This window comes from Erigeron canadensis, chromosome 6, assembly GCF_010389155.1.
Source record: "Erigeron canadensis isolate Cc75 chromosome 6, C_canadensis_v1, whole genome shotgun sequence".
NCBI lineage: Eukaryota > Viridiplantae > Streptophyta > Magnoliopsida > Asterales > Asteraceae > Erigeron > Erigeron canadensis.
This window is the reverse complement of record NC_057766.1, coordinates 11,275,324-11,297,726: the sequence shown is the minus strand read 5'-3', so window position 1 is coordinate 11,297,726 and position 22,403 is coordinate 11,275,324. Positions and strand designations below refer to the sequence as shown.

The window sequence follows — 22,403 nt, the reverse complement described above, 5'->3', positions numbered from 1 at the left end:
ACTATCTTAAAAATATAATTATAAATCCTTATGTACTTAAAGATGCTTGAATAATAATAAGTGTATATATATATATATATATATATGTCCAAATAAGTACATGATTATGACATGAATAAAGTGACAAATTAAAAACACAAGAATATACTTATACACATACAAAAATTTCGGCCATATATATATGTAAATGTATTGCATAAACAACTTTGGACCACAACTAGTACACTAGGTACAAATGCTTACACTTACTTACACTATGACATACATACATATACTTACACTTACACATACATTGTACTTTCAAAATAATTCAAAAATCCCTTGTAATTTCCAACCCCAAACCGTCCCCCCCTCCATTCACAACACACTTCACCCAATTAAAATCCATCCAACTCTTTAATTCTCCTTACACTTAACCTTCACTCCATCATAATTCCATTTTCACTTCCCATACACACACATACCTCTCTCTCTTTCTCAAAACTCTTCTCCTTCATCTTTCTTTTCATAATTTTTGGATTTAAAAAAAAGGGTAAGAAACAAGGACAAAACTCAAGTTTAACCAACAATAATAATAAGAATCTTCTAGGTTTAAGTAAGGGTTGAATCAAGGTAAGGTTTAAGGGTGTTTTTCAAGCAAAGAAAGGGTTATTTGAGGCTCTAAAAGGTCACGAATTTTCTGCATATTTTCCATCTTCAAAAGTGTTCTTCAAGGGTATATATCTTCATCTCTTTACTAGTTTAATCTTGTTTATGTTCATATTAAAAAAGTTTTATCAAAAGGTTATGTTTTCTTTTGAATATACACTTGATGAGGGCAAATTTGATAGGATCTTTCTTTCCATGCTCATGCATGTTGAATCCATGAAGAAATATCTAAGGATTTAACTAGTTTAAGACCCAAAAGTGTAGATATAGATTATATAGTTTTTAAAGTAGTTTTTCCTTTGAAAGATGGTCATATTTTTATATATTTTGAAGTTTGATTTTCTGGAAATTTTATAAAGATATGGACTTTTGTTGTTGGAAAGTTAGATCTATAAAAGGTAGCATCAAAAGTGTTGATATATGTTGATAGTTGTAAGATAACCTTTTTTGCATGAAAAGATAAACATGTTTATGTAAATTTTTGGTACATATTTTCTGGAGTTTTTCTGGAAATTTTCATAAAAGTAGGTTTTTGTGATGAAGGATTATAGATGGATAAAGATTTATTGTTAAAAAGTTGATATAATTGCATGTTTGTTAGATTTAAGAAAGTTGAATCTTTTGTTGGATTATGAGATGAAGCTAAGCTTGTCATAAGTGAAAAATATGATAATCTTGATGTTAAATATTCTGGAAAAATTTACAAAATGTCAAGGATATAAAGCTTGAATCAAAACTTGTTAAAATATGCTTGAAATCGTAAACCGAAAGCTTGCAAAAATGCATCTTGAGCACACACATGCACCATAATCTTTTGAGCAAGAAAATATGATAAAACTACTGGAAATAATGTTTTTCAAAAGTATAAAATTTAAGTCATTTGATGCATGGCAATAACAAGCTCAAAAATCACCTTTTCGGGTCAAATAATCACCAACTGAAAGCACAAATTTGCACATATCACACCACCACCACTATCACGACTTGGACCATCAAAATATGATGCACTTTCTGAAAAAAATGAAACAAGAGCAAAAATCCTTTTTGAAGTACCTAAATTGCTTAAGAAATGAGGCTTAAAACGTTATTTCGGTAAACGATTTTTATGATTAAAAGTCCTCAAATTACAAAGACACAAGAGATGTTGAATTGATATAAATTTTTATTTATATAAGTTGCCTAAAAGGCCTGATATTTTTAGACAAAAGCTTTTGTGGTGATTTGTAAGAATTTCTATGATTTAATGAATTAAAATGGTAATTAAAAGGATATATAAATTAATTAATTGATTATATATAAATCATGAATCTGATCAAAACTACATAACTAATGATAAAAGTGACCAAAACCTACTGGAGAAAAATAACTATAAGCAAAGGAACAAGAACTATACAATTTAAAAGTAAATTATTAAGTAAAAATCACTAATTAATCATTATTAGTAAATAAATAGAAATAATGCACAAATAAATGTATAAATCATAATATTACAAATAAAAAGGCTTAAAGATCAGTAAATAATCCACATATAATTATCTATAAATTTTAGAAATAATTTAAGGACTTAAAAATAATTATAAGGAATTACTTAACTAATAAATCAATAAAATAAATAAATAATTAATTAAATAATAGTAATTAAATAAATAATTATAAATCAGTAAAAGATATCAACATTAATATTATAAGAACACAAATGTCAAATTTTTTTATTAAACAAAGTATGCAATGGAAAATATATATAAAACAAAGTTAAACTACCGAAATTTCAATAAACGTACAAAAATTGTATAAATGACCTTTATCACCAAATACTTTCCAACCAAAGGAGATGAACAACATAATGTAGTTGAATTCCATAATTAAACAACAACCAAAGATGGGCAAGTCTACTAGCGTACATCTCATGATCTAGTTTACAAGTTCATGCAACACACACTTACGTTGTGTATATTTGAATACCATGGTTTAAGCTTGCTTAAGGGGCGACACCACTAGACACTCTTCACGCATTTGAACAGCTCTCTATCGCTCTCAAAACAAGTGAGTCATAGCCCCCCTTTCAACTCTTTTATGTGTTTTACTTTCGGGTGAAAAGCATGGTAATTAAAATTGTTATCTTTTACGAAATAACACTTTGAAAGAATGTTTATGAAATGGGATTTATGATGTATGTTCAATGTGATATATGTTATATGATGAGCTTGAATACTGTCAGAGTCTAGTCCCTGCTACACTATTATTAACTCATTGAGGCCTGTAGTTAGAGAGTTGCGCAACTAGGATTCGTCCCCTCACTCACATCAGCGGCGACAGGTTGTTTGGCCGCCTACATGGCCGCCTTCAATGGTGTCGGTCGTGGGGTGCTCTAATCTACTTTATATATAGTCGTCTCCATGGCACGACTTCTTAATTATTAATTATTACACATGATTGACAACATGTGCCTTTACATCATAATTTTTCGGGGCAAGTTATTATTATCATTATTTTGGACGTGAAAGGGTCTTAGTAGTGGCTCAAGCATTTACTCATCCAATTATGCCTTTGGCTGAATGTTTTTGAAATCAATTGTGGTTGGACATTGTGTTTTGAACATACGGTTTGGGTATGAGTATTATGAATGAACTCTTGAAAGTTTTATGGCATATTATCCTTGAATGTTGTTGGAATATAAATATGTTGCTAGTATAAACCTATGAACTCACTCAACTCTTGTAGTTGACACTTTTTCTTCATGCTTTTCAGGTTTAGAGCATTAGGTTCGTAGCTTGGACCGCCTCTTGGATTTGTGTTGCTTGTTATTCGGTGAACTTGTAATGCGGACATTTTGTTTTTCATTATGGATTATGGTTATGTAATGGATTCTAAAACGTCATCTTGAACTTATTGTCTTTTGATTTCGAATGATATTTGAAACTTAATGTTGATGTTTTATCTTTAAATCTTTTCTACCATGTCGTTCTGTGGCACTTCGTGTTTCCGCCTTAGTCGGGGTGTTACAGATGTCTTTGAAATTCATATGAGACAGCCTCTTATGCCACAACCAATTTAGTTCATCTTAAGATTTTGACATGAAACACACTTCTTTTGTATTTGATTTCTCATATCAAATGAGTACAAAGAATCATCCCTCTTTGCAATAAGAACCATATTACCTTCTAAATCAAGAATAATTCCTTTATCAGCTCGGAATCTAACTTCATAACTAGCATCACACAACTGACTCACACTGATAGATTGTGCTTCAAGGCATTCACGAGACCCTTCTAAAAGTAAGAGGACCATTTGAAAGTATACCAAATTATTCAGTGTTTCCTTGAGAGTCTTCTCCAAATGTAACATTAGGACCAGGGTGAATCCTAAAGCTACAGAGCAGGGACTTACACCTGGTCATATGCTTGGAACACCCATTGTCCAAGTGCCAGGTATGTGAATCATGATAGCCCTGCATTTTCAATAAGAGATTAGTTCTTTTTGGGAACCCATCCAAGGATGGGTTCACTAGAGCTGACCATCGGGTCTGACTCAGATTAGGAAACAAAACTAGTACTCTTATCACACTTAGACACCCGTTGTTGCTTGATCTGACCTTTACCAGATTTGAAGTACTTTTTAGCAACATTTAGAGTTTCGTTTTTAGCAAAACATTTGCCTATTCTAGATTTCTTACATTCAGTTCTTAATTTACTTTGATCAACAATTTTAGGATCATATACATTTTCAAGTAAACTAGTATTTGAAGAAATTTCACCAGTTCTGGACTCAACATATTTAGAAATCATTTTGTCTGAGTCAGGTTTGATGTTGTTTTAAACATACACATATTTGGCTTGTGACAAATTTCCTTGAGAACCAGACTTCTCATTCTTTAAAAGTTTTATTTTCTCTTTTGGAACTCTGTGATCTCTAATCTTTCTTTTGCTTTTCTTTGAACATTGTTGTTTGTTTTAGACTTTGAATCTGACACAGATTGGGTAATGGTCAGCTTGGACAAGTCAAGACTTTCCTCAGGTTTTAACTCAACAACCTTATCAGCTTTAGACACAGCTTCAGCAACGGTTTGACCAATGGTTTCAGGATCATCATACCCAATACTAGACTTCTCAACCAATTTGATTGTTTTAGACTTTTTCCCTTTGGTTTGGACTTTAGGAGGTGAAGGAGGCTGATAACAGGGCTCTATAGCACAGACTTCACTAATGGCTATAGTCCTATCATAGTCACCATCAAAGATAGCTTGGATTTGATGAGGAACTTGCACATTTAGTCACTTAGCAGTTCTTTTAGAACAGATACACCATGACTCAGTGATATGTTTAATTTTCAAAAACTTTTCTTCTGAAACTTTAGCTTCTTTGACCAAAATAGAGTTTAGTTGTTTTTGAGCTTTCACTTCAGATTCCAGTTTCTCAACGGTGTGAATTTTAAAACTGACATCAAGTTTTAACACAAAAATTCCCTTTTTAAGTTCTTGATTAAAGTGTTTTTGTAAAAGTACATCATCACCCAACTTATTTAATCTAGACAACTTTTCATTATTAGACAGATTGGAAAAGAGAATTACCTCAAGTGAAGCAGTCTGAGTAGTTGATGCTTGATGAGGTGACTCAGATTGCTATTGTATTTTGACAAGATCTTCAGCAAACTTCTGTGTAGCTTCTTTTGCCATGAAGCACTTGGCATCTTCATACAGCTCATCATCAGATGAGGTTGCACTTTCATCCCAATCTTTGGCTACCATACTCTTCTCATCCTTTTCAATCTTTTTACTTAGCTCAGCCACTTGTGCCTTTAAAGCTTTGTATTTGGTCTTGAGCTTTGAGTATTTCTCAGTTCTTCCGCCTTTGGTTGATACAACTTGAGAAGACTCTTTGGATCTACAATCACCATCCATGTGTCCAGTCTTGCCACATTTGTAACACGTGACTTTGGACATGTCAAATGGCTTCTTGGTCTTATCAGCTTGACCAATTTTCCCTTTCCCTTTAAGCTTTCCAAAGGATCTCCTTCTGATCCTTTTAGCCAACATGGCTACTTCATTAGTGATATGTCCATTTATATGCATATTCCCATATCGTTTATAAGTCGTTTTAAGCTTAATAATGTGCAAATTATATGTATATTCGATGCTTTGAAGGTATTGTTAGTGATTGTAGGCTTAGAACAGGTACATTGGTTAGAAATGGCATTTGGAAGGTTAAAAGATGCATTAGGATGATTCTTGGACGAGTACGAGTGAAGAGGAGTTGAAAAATACAAGTTTTGTGAATTTCGGAGCCTTATGCGGCGCATGGAAGTGGTGTGCGACGCACAGAATTACGTAATTTTGGTCAGGGAATTTGGCAAAAGTGCCTGTGCGGCGCACACAGGAGTTATGCGGCGCATATCGTGCAAGGAAAGTCTGAAATATGGAAAACTGTGAGTTTGTGCGGCGCATAGCATATCTGTGCGGCGCATAAATTAGGTCGGCTGAAGGAGTTTTTATTTTTCACTATAAATACAAGACCAAAACCCTCACATTCGATATACAATCACCTCTAGTCGATTTTAGGGTTCTTTGGGGCAATATTTAGCAGCTTTTTCATCTATCAAGGTCTAAGGGTTGTTCGTGAGCTTCAAGGCATTCGGTTATTGATTTTCTTAGCTTCTATTTGTTTTCTACACATTGGTACAATATGTTCTCTTATACTTTTACTCTTTGTGCTATGTTTATGATTATGAGTAGCTAAATAATTCGTCATCCACTGAGATGAAGTGATACATTGACTATGGTTGCATATTTTTAATTCAAGTTGATTTTATTAACGTTATGTCGTGATCTTAATGAATAATTTTCTTGTTCTATATTATTGTGCTTGTTGGTGATTCTTACATGCTTTGTCGATTGCGTCGGAAGTATATAAGTTTGATTTCAATTATTTGTCTATGAGTAATTGGTGCTAGTTCATGGAGTGATAGTAAACGGCATAGTAATTATAGGAAACGATTTGTTAATTGGAGTTAATAGTTGATGGAGTCACATTAATTTCAAGTAGACATAATTGTTAATACTTAACCAAAACAAATTAATTAATTGGGGTAAATATTATTAAACGTTGGTGGTGCCAATTTTCTAAGATTCCTAGTTAGTTAATGGGTTTGAATAGAGTTATAAGCTTGTTGGCCACCAAGTGAGTTTCTTTGTTCGAGTCTATCGATAAATTCTCAGGAATTTCTAACTCTTTCAATCAACTAACCTTTTAATATAAAATCAAGATGACGTGGTGTCTTTAAAAACCAAAATCTTTTTAACTACTTAAAACTCTCTAGCTCTTTGTAGTCTCCGTGGAACGAACCTTTACTTGCTTTAATCTATATTGCATACAGACGGGTCCACTGCCTGATTGTGTGTGTTATTCGATTCGGAGTATTTTTAAGGATTTTAATTCAACTAGATTTTCACACATCAATTAGCTATCTCTTCACCATCAGATTCATCACATTCAGATTCTAAGCAAACAAAGTTAGTGTTAGAAATCACAAGAGCAGATTCATTGACACAAGGAATGATCTCATTACTCATTGAGGTAGGATGTTCAGTCATCGAGGCAACAAGTGTAGTAGCAGGCTGACTATAAGAATCAACCATAGCAATCAACTTTTCAGCCTCTAAACATTCTTGGTTTTGAAGCAAACCAAAGAGTCCAGGGAGATCAAGATCACAATAAACAGAACCTAGCTTGACAAAAGAAATATAGTTATTCCATTTAGGTGGCAAAGAATTAAGAAATTTACTTTTTAAAACTTCGTTTTTTTTAGTTATTCCAACAGCAGCTAAATCATTAACTAAAACATTAAAGTGGGTATGAGTGTCAGTTAATGATTCATTTCTCAATTAGAAAAATCTCTCGTACCTCCCGGTCAAAGTAGTAATGGTGGATTCCATGGAGGTAGAGCAACCCTCAAACATGACAGTCAATGTTCCTCACATTTTCTTAGCAGTAGAACACATTTTAATAGAATGGTAAATGTCTTTAGGCACAGCTTGGACAATGAAATTTCTAGCCTTCACATCCAAGTTTACCAATCTCTTATCCTCATCCCCCCAATCTGCCTTGTCCTTAACAATGGATTTGACTGTGGCAGAAATGGTTGGTTAGCCCTCCTTTACCACAGCTTCAACCACAATAGTCTGTGTAGGAACATAAGGACCATCCGCAAGGATGTCAGGCATATTGTTATCGGTAGATTCAAGGAACAAAGACATACGGCCTTTCCACCCACTGAAATCATCCTTATCAAACATGGGTGGTCTGGTTAAAAAACCATTATCAACATAAGATGACATATTGCTTTACTATTAAATAAAATAAGCTAGGATCAAGTCAAGTTAATTCTTAGCCACTGATACCAATTGATATGTCCCAAGGTGTATCAATATATCAAAGTATATTGTACCCAGAGTAGTTGTAGAGGGGGGTGAATACAACTCAATTTGACCTTTACAAACTTTTATTAAAAACGTTTTAAAGACCCGGATTATATATTAAATAAGTAAAGAATAGAATCAATAAAAGAGTAAAGCAGTGAAGACATTCTTGTACATAGATTGTAATTTTCAATGTAACTCTTTATTAAGAAATAATCTATACAAAGAATTACAGGGTTATTATGGAAACAAGATAAACTATAGATATCTAAACAACCCTCTTGTCACACCCCGACTAAGGCGGAAAACTCGGGATGCGATGCATAGTACACGCGTCATGGATGTTACGTAGAGTAGCTACATGAATACTTAAATAACATGCATTTCATAAAATTCAAACATAAATATCTATCATAGAGTCACGCTTCAAAATAAAACAAAGATAAACTCCCACGCAGGGGAATAACTCAAAGGCATAATGTCATAGTCTAAACATATAGCAACCATAGCAAAACATGAGTTAATGCAGCTCCAAAACCCTAGTCTGGTCTGCTACAGGTCACCCTGCTATGCTCTTTAGCCACCTCTAATACGATTCACATGCTCACTTGAAAGGATACTCAAAAGCGTTAACACAATGGTTGTGAGTTTGTAGGTTTTGTAATAAGTATCAAGTTTTGTGCCAGGTCGAAATATCATCAAGATCCACACAGCAATATGGCTATCAACTTACTTATGATAGCAAGAATCAAGTATCTCTATGTCACCAGCACTTACGATATACCAGGCCTAAGGTGCAAGTATCAAGTATCAAGTATCTGGTGCCTCCAACTCCACCATAAATATCAAGTATCAAGCATCTCAAACTCCAACATAAGTATAAAGTATCTAGTGCCTCTAACTTCACCATAAGTATCAAGTCTCAAGCATCTCAAACTCCAACGTAAGTATCAAGTATCAAGTGCCAAGTATCATAGTGCACATCATACAGTACAGTTAAATAGCCATAAATGATGATAGACACAAAGGCACGAGTTTCCAAATTAGGTAGTCATATATGTAGCCAAAATAAGTTACCAAATATATATACAATATAAGTAATCATATGTGTATTCAAAATATGTTTCTCCAAAATCATCATAGCATAGTTTCCAGTAAATACAGTTTATTAGAAAAATAGTTTGTATCCTTTCAGCCCCATGAAAAAGTGTAAAAAGGGGGCTACAAAACTCACCTGAGCGGTAGCAACAAGATTAAGCTACGGAAGATATCAAAAAGCAAGTAACCGGTATGCAACAATCTGTTTCAAGTTATCATAATTAAGTATTCATTCACTATAGGTAAACGTGCTCATAACGTGTCGCCAAGTGTCGACTAAGTTGTCCAAAAGCGTGCTAGTTTGATTTCGACCCAATTTTATAAGTTTGACCAAAATTGACCAAATTATGAGTTTCACTAAGTTGACCAAATCAACTAAAGTTAACTAAACCGACCAAAGTTGACCAAAGTTGACTAAACCGACCAAAGTTGACCAAATCGAGGTAGTAATGGAAGTCCGAAGTCTCAATTGAAAGTTGAGGTCTTAAATTGAATTTGGGGTCTTATTTCACTAAAAGACAAAACTGAAATTAAGAGGCTAGATTTAAGAGGCTAAATTTGAGAGGCTAGTAAATCTGGGGTCTTATTTAGAAATACGAGGTCACAAATGAAATACGAGGTCACATTTGAAATACGAGGTCACATTTGAAATACGAGGTCGCAAACTGGAAATACGAGGTCGCAAATTGATGGGGTCGTAAACTGGGTTGTTCTTCCCAAAATTCATTCTAGAAAACCCTAATCGTTTCTTTTGATCTGGAAGGTGTTTTTAACATCAGATTGTACTTTTAGACCCACAAATATGATGGAAAAACAATACTAAAGTCGGAAACTCGATAACGGACTTAAATCTTAAAGACCCATTTGAACAAAGCTTACAAAAATTGTATAAAAATCCTTAAATCTCAACATTTTGTTAACGAAATCACACGAAACTTTGACAAAAGTTGTAATATATGTTTCTAAATGTTTAGAATGTAAAAAGTTTGATACTTGGCGGGTGTAGTGTGTGTATTAAAAGAAAAAACAAAAATACCAAAATGAAGAGCATAAAGTAGGTTTTGATTTTATACCTTGAATCTGTAAAATATGTGTTTGTAAAGATGTTTAGGATGTAAAAACACTGTTATTAAAGCTAAATCTAAACTAAATAAGGTTTGATTTTCATAAAACTTGATGTAAAATGGGGTAGTAAAGGTGAGGTAGCAATTTGGGGTAGCAAAATGGAGTAAGGGTTTGTGTGTGTTTTTCTTGGAGGCTAAGTTGATGGAATGAGGGTTTTGTGAGAGAATAAGACTATTTATATGTAGGGTAAAACAGAGGTGCTTCCATGTTAACTCAAAAATGTGATGTCAAACACGAATACGTGGCCAAATCAAAAATACGAGGCTGCTACGTAATTACGATGTCGATTCATAAATACGAAGTCGTGTTACAATTACGATGTCGATACAAAATTACGAAGTCATTTTACAATTAGGATGTCGACTAACAATACGAGGTCGTATTTTCAAGCTTAAAATTTTAATTTGACTAAAAATCTTTCGTGATCAACTCATGGGTGTTACACCTCTGAAATGACAAATTACAATCAACAAGTTTCTACTCAAGAGAATCAGCCAAAGCTGATCTCAGATAGACTAAGCTGTGTATAGGAGCAGAGAAAACTTATGTGGAGAATAATTCTCAGGAATGCCACACATATGCAATCAAGGAATGAGGTTTTTATAGGCGAAAGCCCATCTTCACTTGGTATCCAATGAAGCCACGTATTCTATTTCTGTTGGATGACAAAGGAATATTTGATAGTGCCTTTCATGGTACTTGTGATCCCCAAATTACTGCAACACATTCTTCATCATCCAATGAGAGTATGGACACGCATATGTAAAACCAACCACCAACCTAGATTTTAGGAACCTTCCTAATCACGTCATTTGTCCTTATCAACAATCCAAGTTGTTATCTTCACTTGATTGTCAGACACAGATTGGGCCATTTGTCAAAGCACCAATCGGCCTAAGTGTTTCCGAAATTGGATTGGCAAGTTTTGACTAGTTTTTGCAAAAACACGTGGCTAGTTTATCTTCACTACACCATGTGATTTGGATTGGGCCATTTATCTTCACTACACCATGTGATTTGGCAAGTTTTGGCTAGTTTTTTGCAAAAACACGTGGCGACATTGGATTGGCTGAAAACTAGCAAATTTGCCCCTAATACTCTTAATTTATTTACAACATACATTAATTAACCCTTAAAATAATTACATTTCATCTTTTACATCAATTATCTTTACATTAATAACCAAGTCATTATAGCCACCACTGCCACTACCACCACCTATTGCCGTCACCGGATTGTGCAGGTAACCCTCACGTATTGTCTAAACCTTGCCACATTGCGGAACTCCTAAAATAGATGGATCTTCATTTTAAACCCTAAAGAAAGAAAAGTCAATGAGCAATACTCGAACTCCAGACTTTGGTACCCACCTTGAAGCAAATCAGTGATCAAACTATTTAAGAGAATTGGTTGATTTATTTTGCAATGTCTCTTTAACCCTTATTTAGTGCGTGTTGATTTGAAACCTTCATGTTTTCAATTCACTATAGTTCATGCTGCTTTAGCAATTGACAGTAAATAAATTCACTATAGTTCATGCTGCTTTAGCAATTGACAGTAAATAAAGTGACTTGCCTTTATACTATAAATATGAATAACAAATTCGTTGACTCCACACAAAATCCAATATACAAATCTTTATATATATATAAGATGAAGCCTAAACATGTTGCCCAGCTGATCGCAATACTAATGCTGGTCTTCTGTTATAGTTACGTAGCTGCAGAACATCAGAAGAAGACGTATATCGTTCACATGGACAAGTCTCTGATGCCATTGCCATTTTCAAACCACTTGAAATGGTATGAAACGACAATGAAATCAGTGTCCATGGCGAATAATATATTGTATACCTACGACACCGTCATTCATGGTTTCTCCACGAGGCTAACCGTTGAAGAAGTTAAGCTGCTTAAACAACAACACGGGATTTTGTCTGTTCATGAAGAGAAGATATATGAGCTTCATACTACACGGTCACCCGAGTTTGTTGGACTAGAACGAAACAACATGGTGCTTCCTGAGTTCAGCTCGGGTGGAAATGATGTGATTGTTGGTGTAGTGGACACGGGTATCTGGCCTGGGACTAAGAGCCTAGATGATACTGGTCTTGGCCCAATCCCTAGAAGGTGGAAGGGAACGTGTGAGACCGGCAAAGGGTTCAGCAAATCAAGCTGTAACCGAAAACTAATAGGTGCCAGGTACTTCTTTAAAAGATATGAAGCATCGCTTAACGGGTCAATTGAACAGAATGGTGAATCCAAGTCTCCTTTGGATGATGCAGGACATGGAACACATACCGCTACTACAGCAGTTGGTAGTCCAGTAACAAACGCTAGTCTTTTTGGTTATGCGCGTGGAATTGCACGTGGGATGGCTCCAAAGGCTAGGTTAGCAGTTTATAAAGCATGTTGGCTTACTGATTGTTTTGAAACTGACATACTAGCTGCGTTAGAAAAGGTGATCACTGATGGTGTCGATGTGTTATCAGTGTCACTTGGAGGGTCTCTTGCTGGTTATGACCAAGACAGCGTTGCTCTCGTTACATTTGTAGCAGTATCCCAGGGAATATTTGTAGCATTCTCTGCAGGAAATGAGGGGCCCACTCCTAAAAACATAAAAAATGTTGCCCCGTGGATAACTACCGTTGGAGCAGGAACTGTAGACCGTGATTTTCCTGCTTATGTTACCCTTGGGAATGGAAAGACATTCAAAGGGATATCTCTTTTCACTGGAAATCCATTACCAAATTCCTTCATGCCACTGGTCTTTGCTGGTAATGTCAGTAACAATACTGGTAGTAGTGGATGTTACCCGGGTTCCTTGCCACCAGGAAGTGTTGCCGGCAAAATTGTGATGTGTGAAGTTAATGCTTATTCAGGTGCGCAAAAGGGTATGGTGGTAAAGGCAGCTGGTGGTGTAGGTATGATCCTAGCGAATCCTGTTTACAGTTTAAAAGAGGTTGAGGTCGACCTCCACTTTCTACCAACAGCGTCCGTAGATAAGAAAGCTCATGACGTGATAAAGAGCTATATAGCCTCGGATCATAATCCAAAGGCTAAAATTACATTTGGGGGAACCAAATTAGGGGTCCAACCATCCCCCTTGGTACCGAAATTCAGTTCCAGGGGTCCAAATCCAATTACACCAAAAATCCTTAAACCTGATATCTTAGCACCAGGGGTGACTATTCTAGCTGGTTGGACAGGTAAAAGGAGTCCTACTCAACTAAAAGATGATCCTCGACGAGTGGAATTTAACATCGAGTCAGGAACATCAATGGCATGCCCACACATAAGTGGGTTGGCAGCATTGGTCAAAGCAGCCCACCCTAAATGGAGCCCAGCAGCAATAAGATCAGCATTTATGACCACTGCCTATTATACACACAAAAATGGTAAGGAAATACTAGATGTTGCAACCGGAAAGCCAGCAACCCCCTTTGAGCAGGGTGCAGGATATGTTGACCCAGTTTCGGCCCTTGATCCCGGCCTTGTCTATGATGCCTCCACTATTGACTACCTCAATTTCCTTTGTGCTTTAAATTACAGTTCTACTACTATCAAGATATATTCAGGAGGAGAATTTGCATGTATCAAGGGAAAGAAGTACAGGGTGGAAGATCTTAACTATCCATCTTTTGCAGTTCCTTTACCAAAGGCTTCAAATGGAAGTTCTGGGCAAACCATTGTTAAGTACACAAGGACTCTGACTAATGTTGGCACTCCAGAAACATACAGGGTTGTAGTATCCTCAAAGACTGTGGCTGTGAAAATCAAAGTAGAGCCAGAAGTGCTAAAATTCGTCAAGAAAAATGAGAAGAAGGTGTATACTGTGACCTTCACTGCTACTTCTTTGCCTTCAGGAAGTATCAGCTATGGTCGTCTTGTATGGACTGGTGGAAAATACACTGTTAGCAGTCCAATTGCTTTTAGCTGGGAGTGATTACAGAGTACCACAACATTGTCTACATAATTAACCAATGTAGTGCAGGGTGGTCCATATATGGAAGTGCATTAATATAGAAATAAATATTAGTTTAAAGAGCGTTCAAGTGTTTGGATGTTTGTTGTAACTCTATGACGTTATATACATATATATATATATATAATGCTTGCAAAAAGGGATAGTGTTCTCTTCAATATTATGTAGAAATCTTACAAATCATATCACTGCATTTATCTCTGATCCTTTGGTTTTGTAGATTTAGTGGTGTTGATACATAGAGGAGATGGTGATGGCATTGGTAGAGGACTGGTCACATATAAGATGCATTGCCTTGTTATTTCATATACGACCCCTACTAATCCATCGATTTCCACATCATGTTGCTCATAAACAAAGAAGAAAACAAACGAAAAGGCCAGCCCTGCATCAAGTGGTAAAACTCAAATGAAGGACATAATTCAACCAGTCAAATAATGCATTGTTTGGTAAGATTCAAAAGTAAAGAATATGGAAGGTTGCGGGTCAACCGAGCCCGACCCATTTCGACATACTAATGCATGTCCCATCCCCAACTTATTAGCCAACCAGACTATATTGCTTACCTCTAGAGTCTAGACACAGTGGTATAACATAGCTTTAGGGGTTTGGGAGGAGAGTCTTGGTGTCTTTCAGTTCTGTTAGGAATTAATTTAGATCTATTGCCTCTAGTGAAATGTTAGTTAACATAGGTTATTCTTCAAGGTAATGTAAAAAGTCCATACCGATTCCCATTGATGTGGGAAAGTGGTTCACGACGAGCAATTTGAATAGATAGACTGAGACTATAACCTGTGGGGGTAAGGAAAACATCAAAGGTGTTGCAAAGAAAGAAATGATCTGTGAGAAAACTAAAAAGTTATATGTGTCTAGAGAAAATAAGTGAAATTAGACTTTTGGGATTTATTCCAATATATGGGGTTCTGGTTCATAGCTCTCAATCATCGAGTATCAGTATTATCCGCGAGAGACATTCAACTACTTATAGGCATTCAATTGGTAGATTGAAATTTGGATTAAAGTGGGAAGTATGTCCAAGCCTCTAGCAAGCTTTCCAATGGTGTCGGTGTTAGTATTATTCGCTCAATATATGTTTTTTAATACGTGTATATGCTTATTAGGTGCTCAGACAAAATCCTGCCTTAAGGGGATTTATAATATTCGACATATCTATGTTGTTAACTATTATAAAAAAAAAATGGTATACAAAGCCCTTCAAAAAATCTAGCATTATAACTTTTTAATCACAGATAATTAGAACGTATGTACAAACATGGAATTTTAGATTGGTTAGTACCTTGAAAAACAAACTCCAATTATTACCTTCAGCCAATGATTTAGCAAAATGACCAACTCCATTCCATATAGTTGCCATGGTTCTAACAGAACTCCTTACAGACATTTCTGATACCTCAAAACATGGTAAGCTGCTTGAGATTGAACGCCCCCGCCTTCAACATGCAGAACACACTCATGAATCAAATAAAATTAACTACAATGCTTTAGCGGATGAAGGATTTATGTGTTCTTTATGAGTTTCACTTACAGTTTAGATGACAATCTAGCATATCCATTGACTTTAGGTAACAATTTAGCATATCCAAAAAGCACAACTATGATGAGCACCAGAAATTGACAAGTGGAGGAGATAAACCTTCTTTCACATGAACAAAACCAGTAATATAGAAAAGTCACTCCAAGAAAGGATATGAATGATCTCTTCTCATCTCTCCACAATAAAATATCTGCAACTGCATCCAAATAAAATCATATAATGGAATCACTTGTTTAATTATATCAGGAAAGATTGTAGTTAAGCAATTTAGTCTAAACACCAATACCAATTTTTAGTTAGTGTGCTTTCCCCTTCTAGTAGAAAGTATATAAACATATATGTGCATATACATACTGAAACCTTAGGTGGAAAATAAGTCAAAACTTATAGAAATGTCAGAAACTCATGTAACTTAATATAGATTAATGATGGTTCTATTACCTTCTCCGCTCCCCAGCAGCTTCTCTATGTTTGATTGTTCAATTAAGTCTTCAGGTACAGTACAAGGCAACTCCTTTGCTAGATGAGTGAATGATTTGACAGTCAGTGTGATACCATCCTGTATATTCGACAATCAACGAAAGAGTATATGAGAATGAAGATCATATACGTATTTCAATCAACTCACTAAAGTAGAGTCTACATTTCGTTTTATCGTCACACCGTCCCTTACAAAAAAAAAAAAAAGAGTGCCAGCTATTTACATAAGTTGAACAGTTAAAACTTACATCAAGTGAGACGATTGGTGAGTATTCAATATGTCGCTCTGCTGCAGAACAATTGTAAGTTCTGGTGTGCAACATTAATTGGAGTATATTGTGAACTGGAACATTCTTAATATCTACAGAGTTCATATTTGAATGCATCCATTTTATGAGATAGACAATTGAACTCACAACCACAGCTGGAAGTTTGACGAGAGGCCTGCAATCATATACAAGGATCATAGCTCAAAACCCATTTGATCGATTCTTAATAAATCAGCTCTATGAGACATTTGTGCAATTAACCATCTGTTTGATATATATGCTGACTTTCTAACTACTTAATAATGTGTGTAGAACTAGAACTTAATCTGTTACTTATGAAACTCTTTTTTGCAAAAGCAAAAGATTACCTGTAATAGCCTAACCCCTCCAGCATACATAAAGCAAATTTCCAAGAGCTGGTCGGCTCAAAGTTAGTGATAAAGAATACCTACCATATATTGGGCCTAAACATTTAGTCAATGATATCAATCATCATAGAGAAGAAAGAATAAGGAGAGCAAGATATAATGCTACCTTTCCGGATACATATAGCGTATGGGAGGTCAAAGCAGTTTCAGCACAGATATGGGCATGAGCGACATTTTCAACATAGGTAAAGTCAGAAAAGGTCTGATCACTCCCTATAATGAACTGGAATGAGAGACTCTATTACATATATAAAGAATAAGCCAAAAACATACTTCCTTATAACAACAAAACGGACAAGAGTTTAGAAAACATGTAAATGCAATCCTATTCCATCAATGGTTAGAGTCATTACAACTGAAGTCTAACAAGAAGCAATGCATTTGAAAATTAATTAAAAAAACAAAAAAAAAAAATGTGTAGTTTTCAAACCTTTGCCCAGCCGGATTTCGCAACTTCAATGAGATTTGGCAGCAGAACTTTGTCTCCGGGACCAAAAACATTACTAGGGCGCAAAACACAAGTAAGAAGTCCATCAATGTCATTAGCTAGCAAAATGTATGCCTCTGCTTGAGCCTTGAGTTCACTATAAAAATCCTTAAACTTTGCGACACCAAAGAATTATACCGGTTACTTCTGAATAGTAGACTATACTCCATGTAAAAAAGAAGGGATAAAAATAGAGCAGATGAGAAAATACTTTTGAAGAATATAACATTGTCTCATTTCCACTGCATATATCATGTGCATTATCAAACACTACTTCTGTGGTACTGTTATATATTAGCCTCTTAACATTGCATCTGCGACAAGCATTGATCACATTTTTTGCACCTAAATAACGTCCAATAAATAAAATCGATCAAAAGACCAACAACAAAACTGTATTGAATAGAAGACAATCAATTTTAAGGTGATGTAATGATCAACCTTGAACAATTATTGCATAACCAGAATAGAAATCTTGATTACAAGAATCCATATCATCCATGTAAAATACGACTTCTGAACCTTCAATAGCTGCATAGAAAAGCAGGTTCGTGATAGACACAAACACATATTGTTTGCTTCCGTCTTATATAGATACGGCATTTAAATAACCTGTATAGTAAATGTTTGTATTTTTATGTCACACTTAAACAAAGGATATGTTTTAGAATCTTGAAGTACTTGGTTGGAAGAGCATGGAAGTGTTGGACTTAAACACATACAACTTTTGGTTACAATGATCGATGATGAAAAATGGTGAATCAATTCGATGAAGACACGAAAAATTATACACGGGCCCTTATAAAAACAATTAATTAAAGAGCCCTTAATTAAACGATAACAAATATGAGAAATAAATAAATAGAAAGAATGAAAGTTAATTAATGGTACCATTGAGGATAGAGGTTTTAAGACGAAGATCAAGATGAGAACAAGAAGCACGGCCAGTAGAAATAGCACGAGTAAGAAGCGACTCTGAATGATCCAGTTTAAGAGACTCTGCCGAATCTGCAACACGAACGATCCAATTACCCTGTTTTAATAACCGAACAACGAGATATTTTCCTATGAAGCTTCTTCCCCCGACTACTACACAAGTTTTTGACTGATGATGATCCTCTTCCATGGTCATTTTTTGTAAACTAGATAGATAGATAGATAGATAGATAGATAGAAACAAACGATGCATGGTTTTATTATTATTGGGATGTAAGTGATCGCAGAATTTACGTCAGTTTTCAGCAAATATGAGAACACATGCACTCTTTTAATGGATCGAAGTCTTACTTGATTTACAAATATGGTCATTTGCAATCTTCAAACATCCTTCATTGGTTATTTTTTTATTATTTATTATTTTTAGAACGGTCCATTCTTATTTTTTTTTAATGCTCTTAAATTAATCCAAAAAAAAAGTTATGAATGAAAAGGTTTACACGATATAAATATTATATCATACGGTAAGCATTACAATGTGGAAGAACCACATAAAGACGTACTAAGCTAATAATAACCAAGTGACATTTGTGTTAATAACCTAGTGGCAAAGGAAAACTTTTTCAATGAAGGCTTGAAAGATAGGGAGACCTGAGTTCAAATCATCAAATCGTAAAGGTTTACTCTAATTAATTATTGTGTCTTTAGTGAATTTCTACTTAAAAAAAAACTAATAATAACCAAGTGAATATACATGACACATATCATGTCTACGACAACCTAGAAGCATCTCATTTTACAATAGAAGGTAAAAAATACTATGATAACTAACAAATTACAAACACTATTTTTTACTAATTTACGTTGGTGACCCTTCCATGTCATAACATATTACTTAAGGTTAATTAAACTAAGTTATATACTAAGATACAGTAACATAATTTGTGATTAGCTTTCTCCCAATTTTATATGTAACACCCGTCATTTTAAAACCTGGATTTAACAAAACTTTTGTCAACCGGTGTTTAAAACGTAGCGGAAAAGGATCACTTTAAAACTTCTCCGTCCGTAACCGGATGGTACCTTTATAAAATGGCGTTATTAACGTGCGTCATCAAAACAATATGAATGAAATCCAAGTATTGGCACAAACATAAATGTCATTCATTAATGTAGCCGAAACATAGGCTATGGGAAGTTTAAGTATTCAACACTCTATGCTAATCTTCTTTATTGCATCTACCCATCTCACGAGTTAAATCTTTCTCTAGCTCAAACCTACTTATCCTGAAGGACACAACATTTTCATAAAAGCAAATGTTAGCTAATAAAATTAGCTAAGTAAAATACACACATTTTGATAAAACGTTCTTCATTTTACTTTCATAAATCTTCGTCATATTTTACTTATCAAAACATAATCACATTACATATCATCCACAACAGTCATAGATCAACCCACACTTCCCTTTTCCCACATTGCATCACATTTCATTTCATATCAACATATACATCATATACTCACATCTTAATCAATATCTTGTATCATATCAACATAGACTTACCACTTAAACGTAACTTCATATCATATCTTGGCATATCACACATAAAGATATCACATATATACGTATAGCACATGTAGAGTATTTACTCCTAATTGTGCATATCCATCGTTAAATCATACATCTCGCATATTTTACTTAATCTCACGTCATATTGTAATCCCACGTCTTAAATTACATGTACATCTTTCTCACATATTCTTGTAATTATCTAAATCAACTTATTCTTATATCTTACATGTTACGCACTAGCTTTACAACTAGCACGATTTCCTACGTCTTAACTTTTAGGAAAGGCAATGTCATTTCCATAGTATCCCGTAATGCTTTTAACATTGGTGGTTAGTCACTCCACCCGAAAATATTAGTCCCACGTAACTATGCCGCAAGGAGCCACTCAAGCGACCACGTACGCACTAGCTTGGTATAAACTAGCACGGGTTAAGCTTAACACTTCCCACGTCAATCTCACATATTTAGCTATATAGCGTTTCCCACGTATTTATATCTTTCTTACTTTTTACGCACTAACACTACAGCTAGAAAGGTTTCCCACATTTCACACTTTACTTTAACATTAGGTATAGTCATCACCTTATGTAACACCCGTCATTTTAAAATCTGGATTTTCAAAAACATTTGCCTAACGGCGTTTAGAAATGCGGAAAACAGAATCCTTAAAACATAACTAACCCTTAATGGATAGTTCATTTATAAAAATGGTGTTACAACATTCTTATCATTAAAATAGTATAGGATAATCTAGATTTGGCACCAACATAATTGCCAATGTAAATAATACATAAGTCATATTAATAGTAGCCAATCATCATAAGGCTAACATATATGACTAAGCGGGAAAACTAAATGTCTTCTTCATAGTAACTACCCGCCTCACCAAGCTAAGTGTTTCACTAGCTCAACCTGCTTAACCTGAGGGAACAACGTTTTTCAAAAGAGCAAGTATTAGCTTTAAAAGCTAAGTAAGATAACATGAGTTTATAAAAACATTGTCAATTCATTATATATTAACAAAAACATTTCATAATGTTAATATCACATATTCGCCATAGCACTTTAAGATCACCACATTACTATGGTGTCCATCACATCATACATTAGCAAGATCATATCATCAACATTAAAGAAACTTACATAAGTTAACACATTAGGAATTCATCGTAATCCTAAATGTGCCTATCATCATAAAGCTTTACTTTTGATCTTTGTTTACTTTCTTTATTTCTTATCTTTCTTTACTTTTCTTTCTTTTGCCTAGACATAGGCTATGTGACATAAGCCACACATACGTAGGGATGTGGGGTTGTGTGTAGGCGGCCATAAGACCTTACATGGGATCCTCACACCCGACTTGATGGGTAGACCTTACGGTGGTTCATCATCGTCGTTAAGGAAAGACAAAGTCGATCCAACTGAGTATACCGTTTGAACTTTGCGCGTGTAGTGGTTAGTTACTCCACCCGGATACACTCAAACATAACTATGCCACGGGGAGGTATCTAGATTCCCACACCACGTGACCACGTGCACACTAGCTCCGAAGAACTAGCATGGGTTAAGCTTAACACAAGACTTTACATATACTCGAGACTTCTTTATTATATTAGCTTAGGCTACACTTTCACCAAAACTAATCACATACATCTGATGTGCGAAATCTAGCTTTAAATTTATAACACGATTTACCAAAAAATACTGATAACTACACACTCACAGGCAGTGTACCTGATCGTATGCAGTATAGTGAAAAATGATAAGCCGAGATCGTTCGCAAGGACTTAAACAAGCATTTGTAAAAACGTTTAATGATTCAAGTAAAATGGGGGGTTTTGTGGCCGAGTTGCCACAATGCAAGTAGTTAGTTGAAAATTAGTAATCCCAAAGGATTAATCGAAAAAGAGATTGTAGTTTAAAACAAGAATTTAAAGGTCACCCATCTTGATTTCGCTCAACAGAATGTTAGGATTGCACTTTTGATGAAGTTCAAATTCAATTTAGTGATTTAATGATCGAGACTCAAATCTATTGTCAACCCCGTTCCCATCAAGTTAACAACTTATTTTATTCTCTTGTAATAACTAGTTTCATTATTAAGACCGGTACCCCGAGACGCCTTTTTATAACTTCCCTAGTTAAACTATGGTTTTGGTCATTTTAGATAACAATTTTGCCTATCGATTGTACCCAACCCTCAACCCGTTAATTCTTATCAAATATTGATTACCCTCTACCGTACCCGTCATAGAACCAATTGCTTCTAACTAAGCAATCAAAATAACTTATACCCAAATCCTAGTCGTCACTAAGCAATGAGCACAAATCATCCGCAATCAATAATTGAATAACAAAGAATTAATAGATTAAGTTCACGAAAAAACGTTAAATCAAATCACTTGAAT

The 22,403-nt window shown here is 34.9% G+C and overlaps 2 protein-coding genes and 1 long non-coding RNA gene across 3 annotated transcripts; 2 read left to right on the top strand and 1 right to left on the bottom strand.

The window, feature by feature from the left end:
* The first annotated feature begins 438 nt into the window (after window positions 1-438).
* On the top strand, window positions 439-3,593 carry LOC122606289. The gene is made up of 3 exons (XR_006324851.1): window positions 439-715; window positions 2,622-2,691; window positions 3,397-3,593. It is a non-coding gene; the product is annotated as an uncharacterized LOC122606289 (long non-coding RNA).
* Window positions 3,594-11,888: 8,295 nt separating this feature from the next.
* Window positions 11,889-14,405, top strand: LOC122606207 (subtilisin-like protease SBT1.7). The gene has a single exon (XM_043779166.1). It carries the CDS (start codon window positions 11,936-11,938, stop codon window positions 14,225-14,227), a length of 2,292 nt encoding a protein of 763 aa, XP_043635101.1. The 5' UTR covers window positions 11,889-11,935; the 3' UTR covers window positions 14,228-14,405.
* A 7-nt stretch (window positions 14,406-14,412) lies between these two features.
* On the bottom strand, window positions 14,413-18,617 carry LOC122606208 (3beta-hydroxysteroid-dehydrogenase/decarboxylase-like). Its single transcript, XM_043779167.1, has 12 exons — window positions 18,377-18,617; window positions 17,927-18,016; window positions 17,697-17,830; window positions 17,429-17,599; window positions 17,105-17,221; window positions 16,939-17,018; window positions 16,550-16,745; window positions 16,263-16,380; window positions 15,825-16,017; window positions 15,564-15,693; window positions 14,992-15,058; window positions 14,413-14,651 (listed from the first exon to the last, which is right to left on the bottom strand). Exons 1-12 carry the CDS (start codon window positions 18,615-18,617, stop codon window positions 14,461-14,463), a joined length of 1,728 nt encoding a protein of 575 aa, XP_043635102.1. The 3' UTR covers window positions 14,413-14,460.
* Between the last annotated feature and the right edge of the window lie 3,786 nt (window positions 18,618-22,403).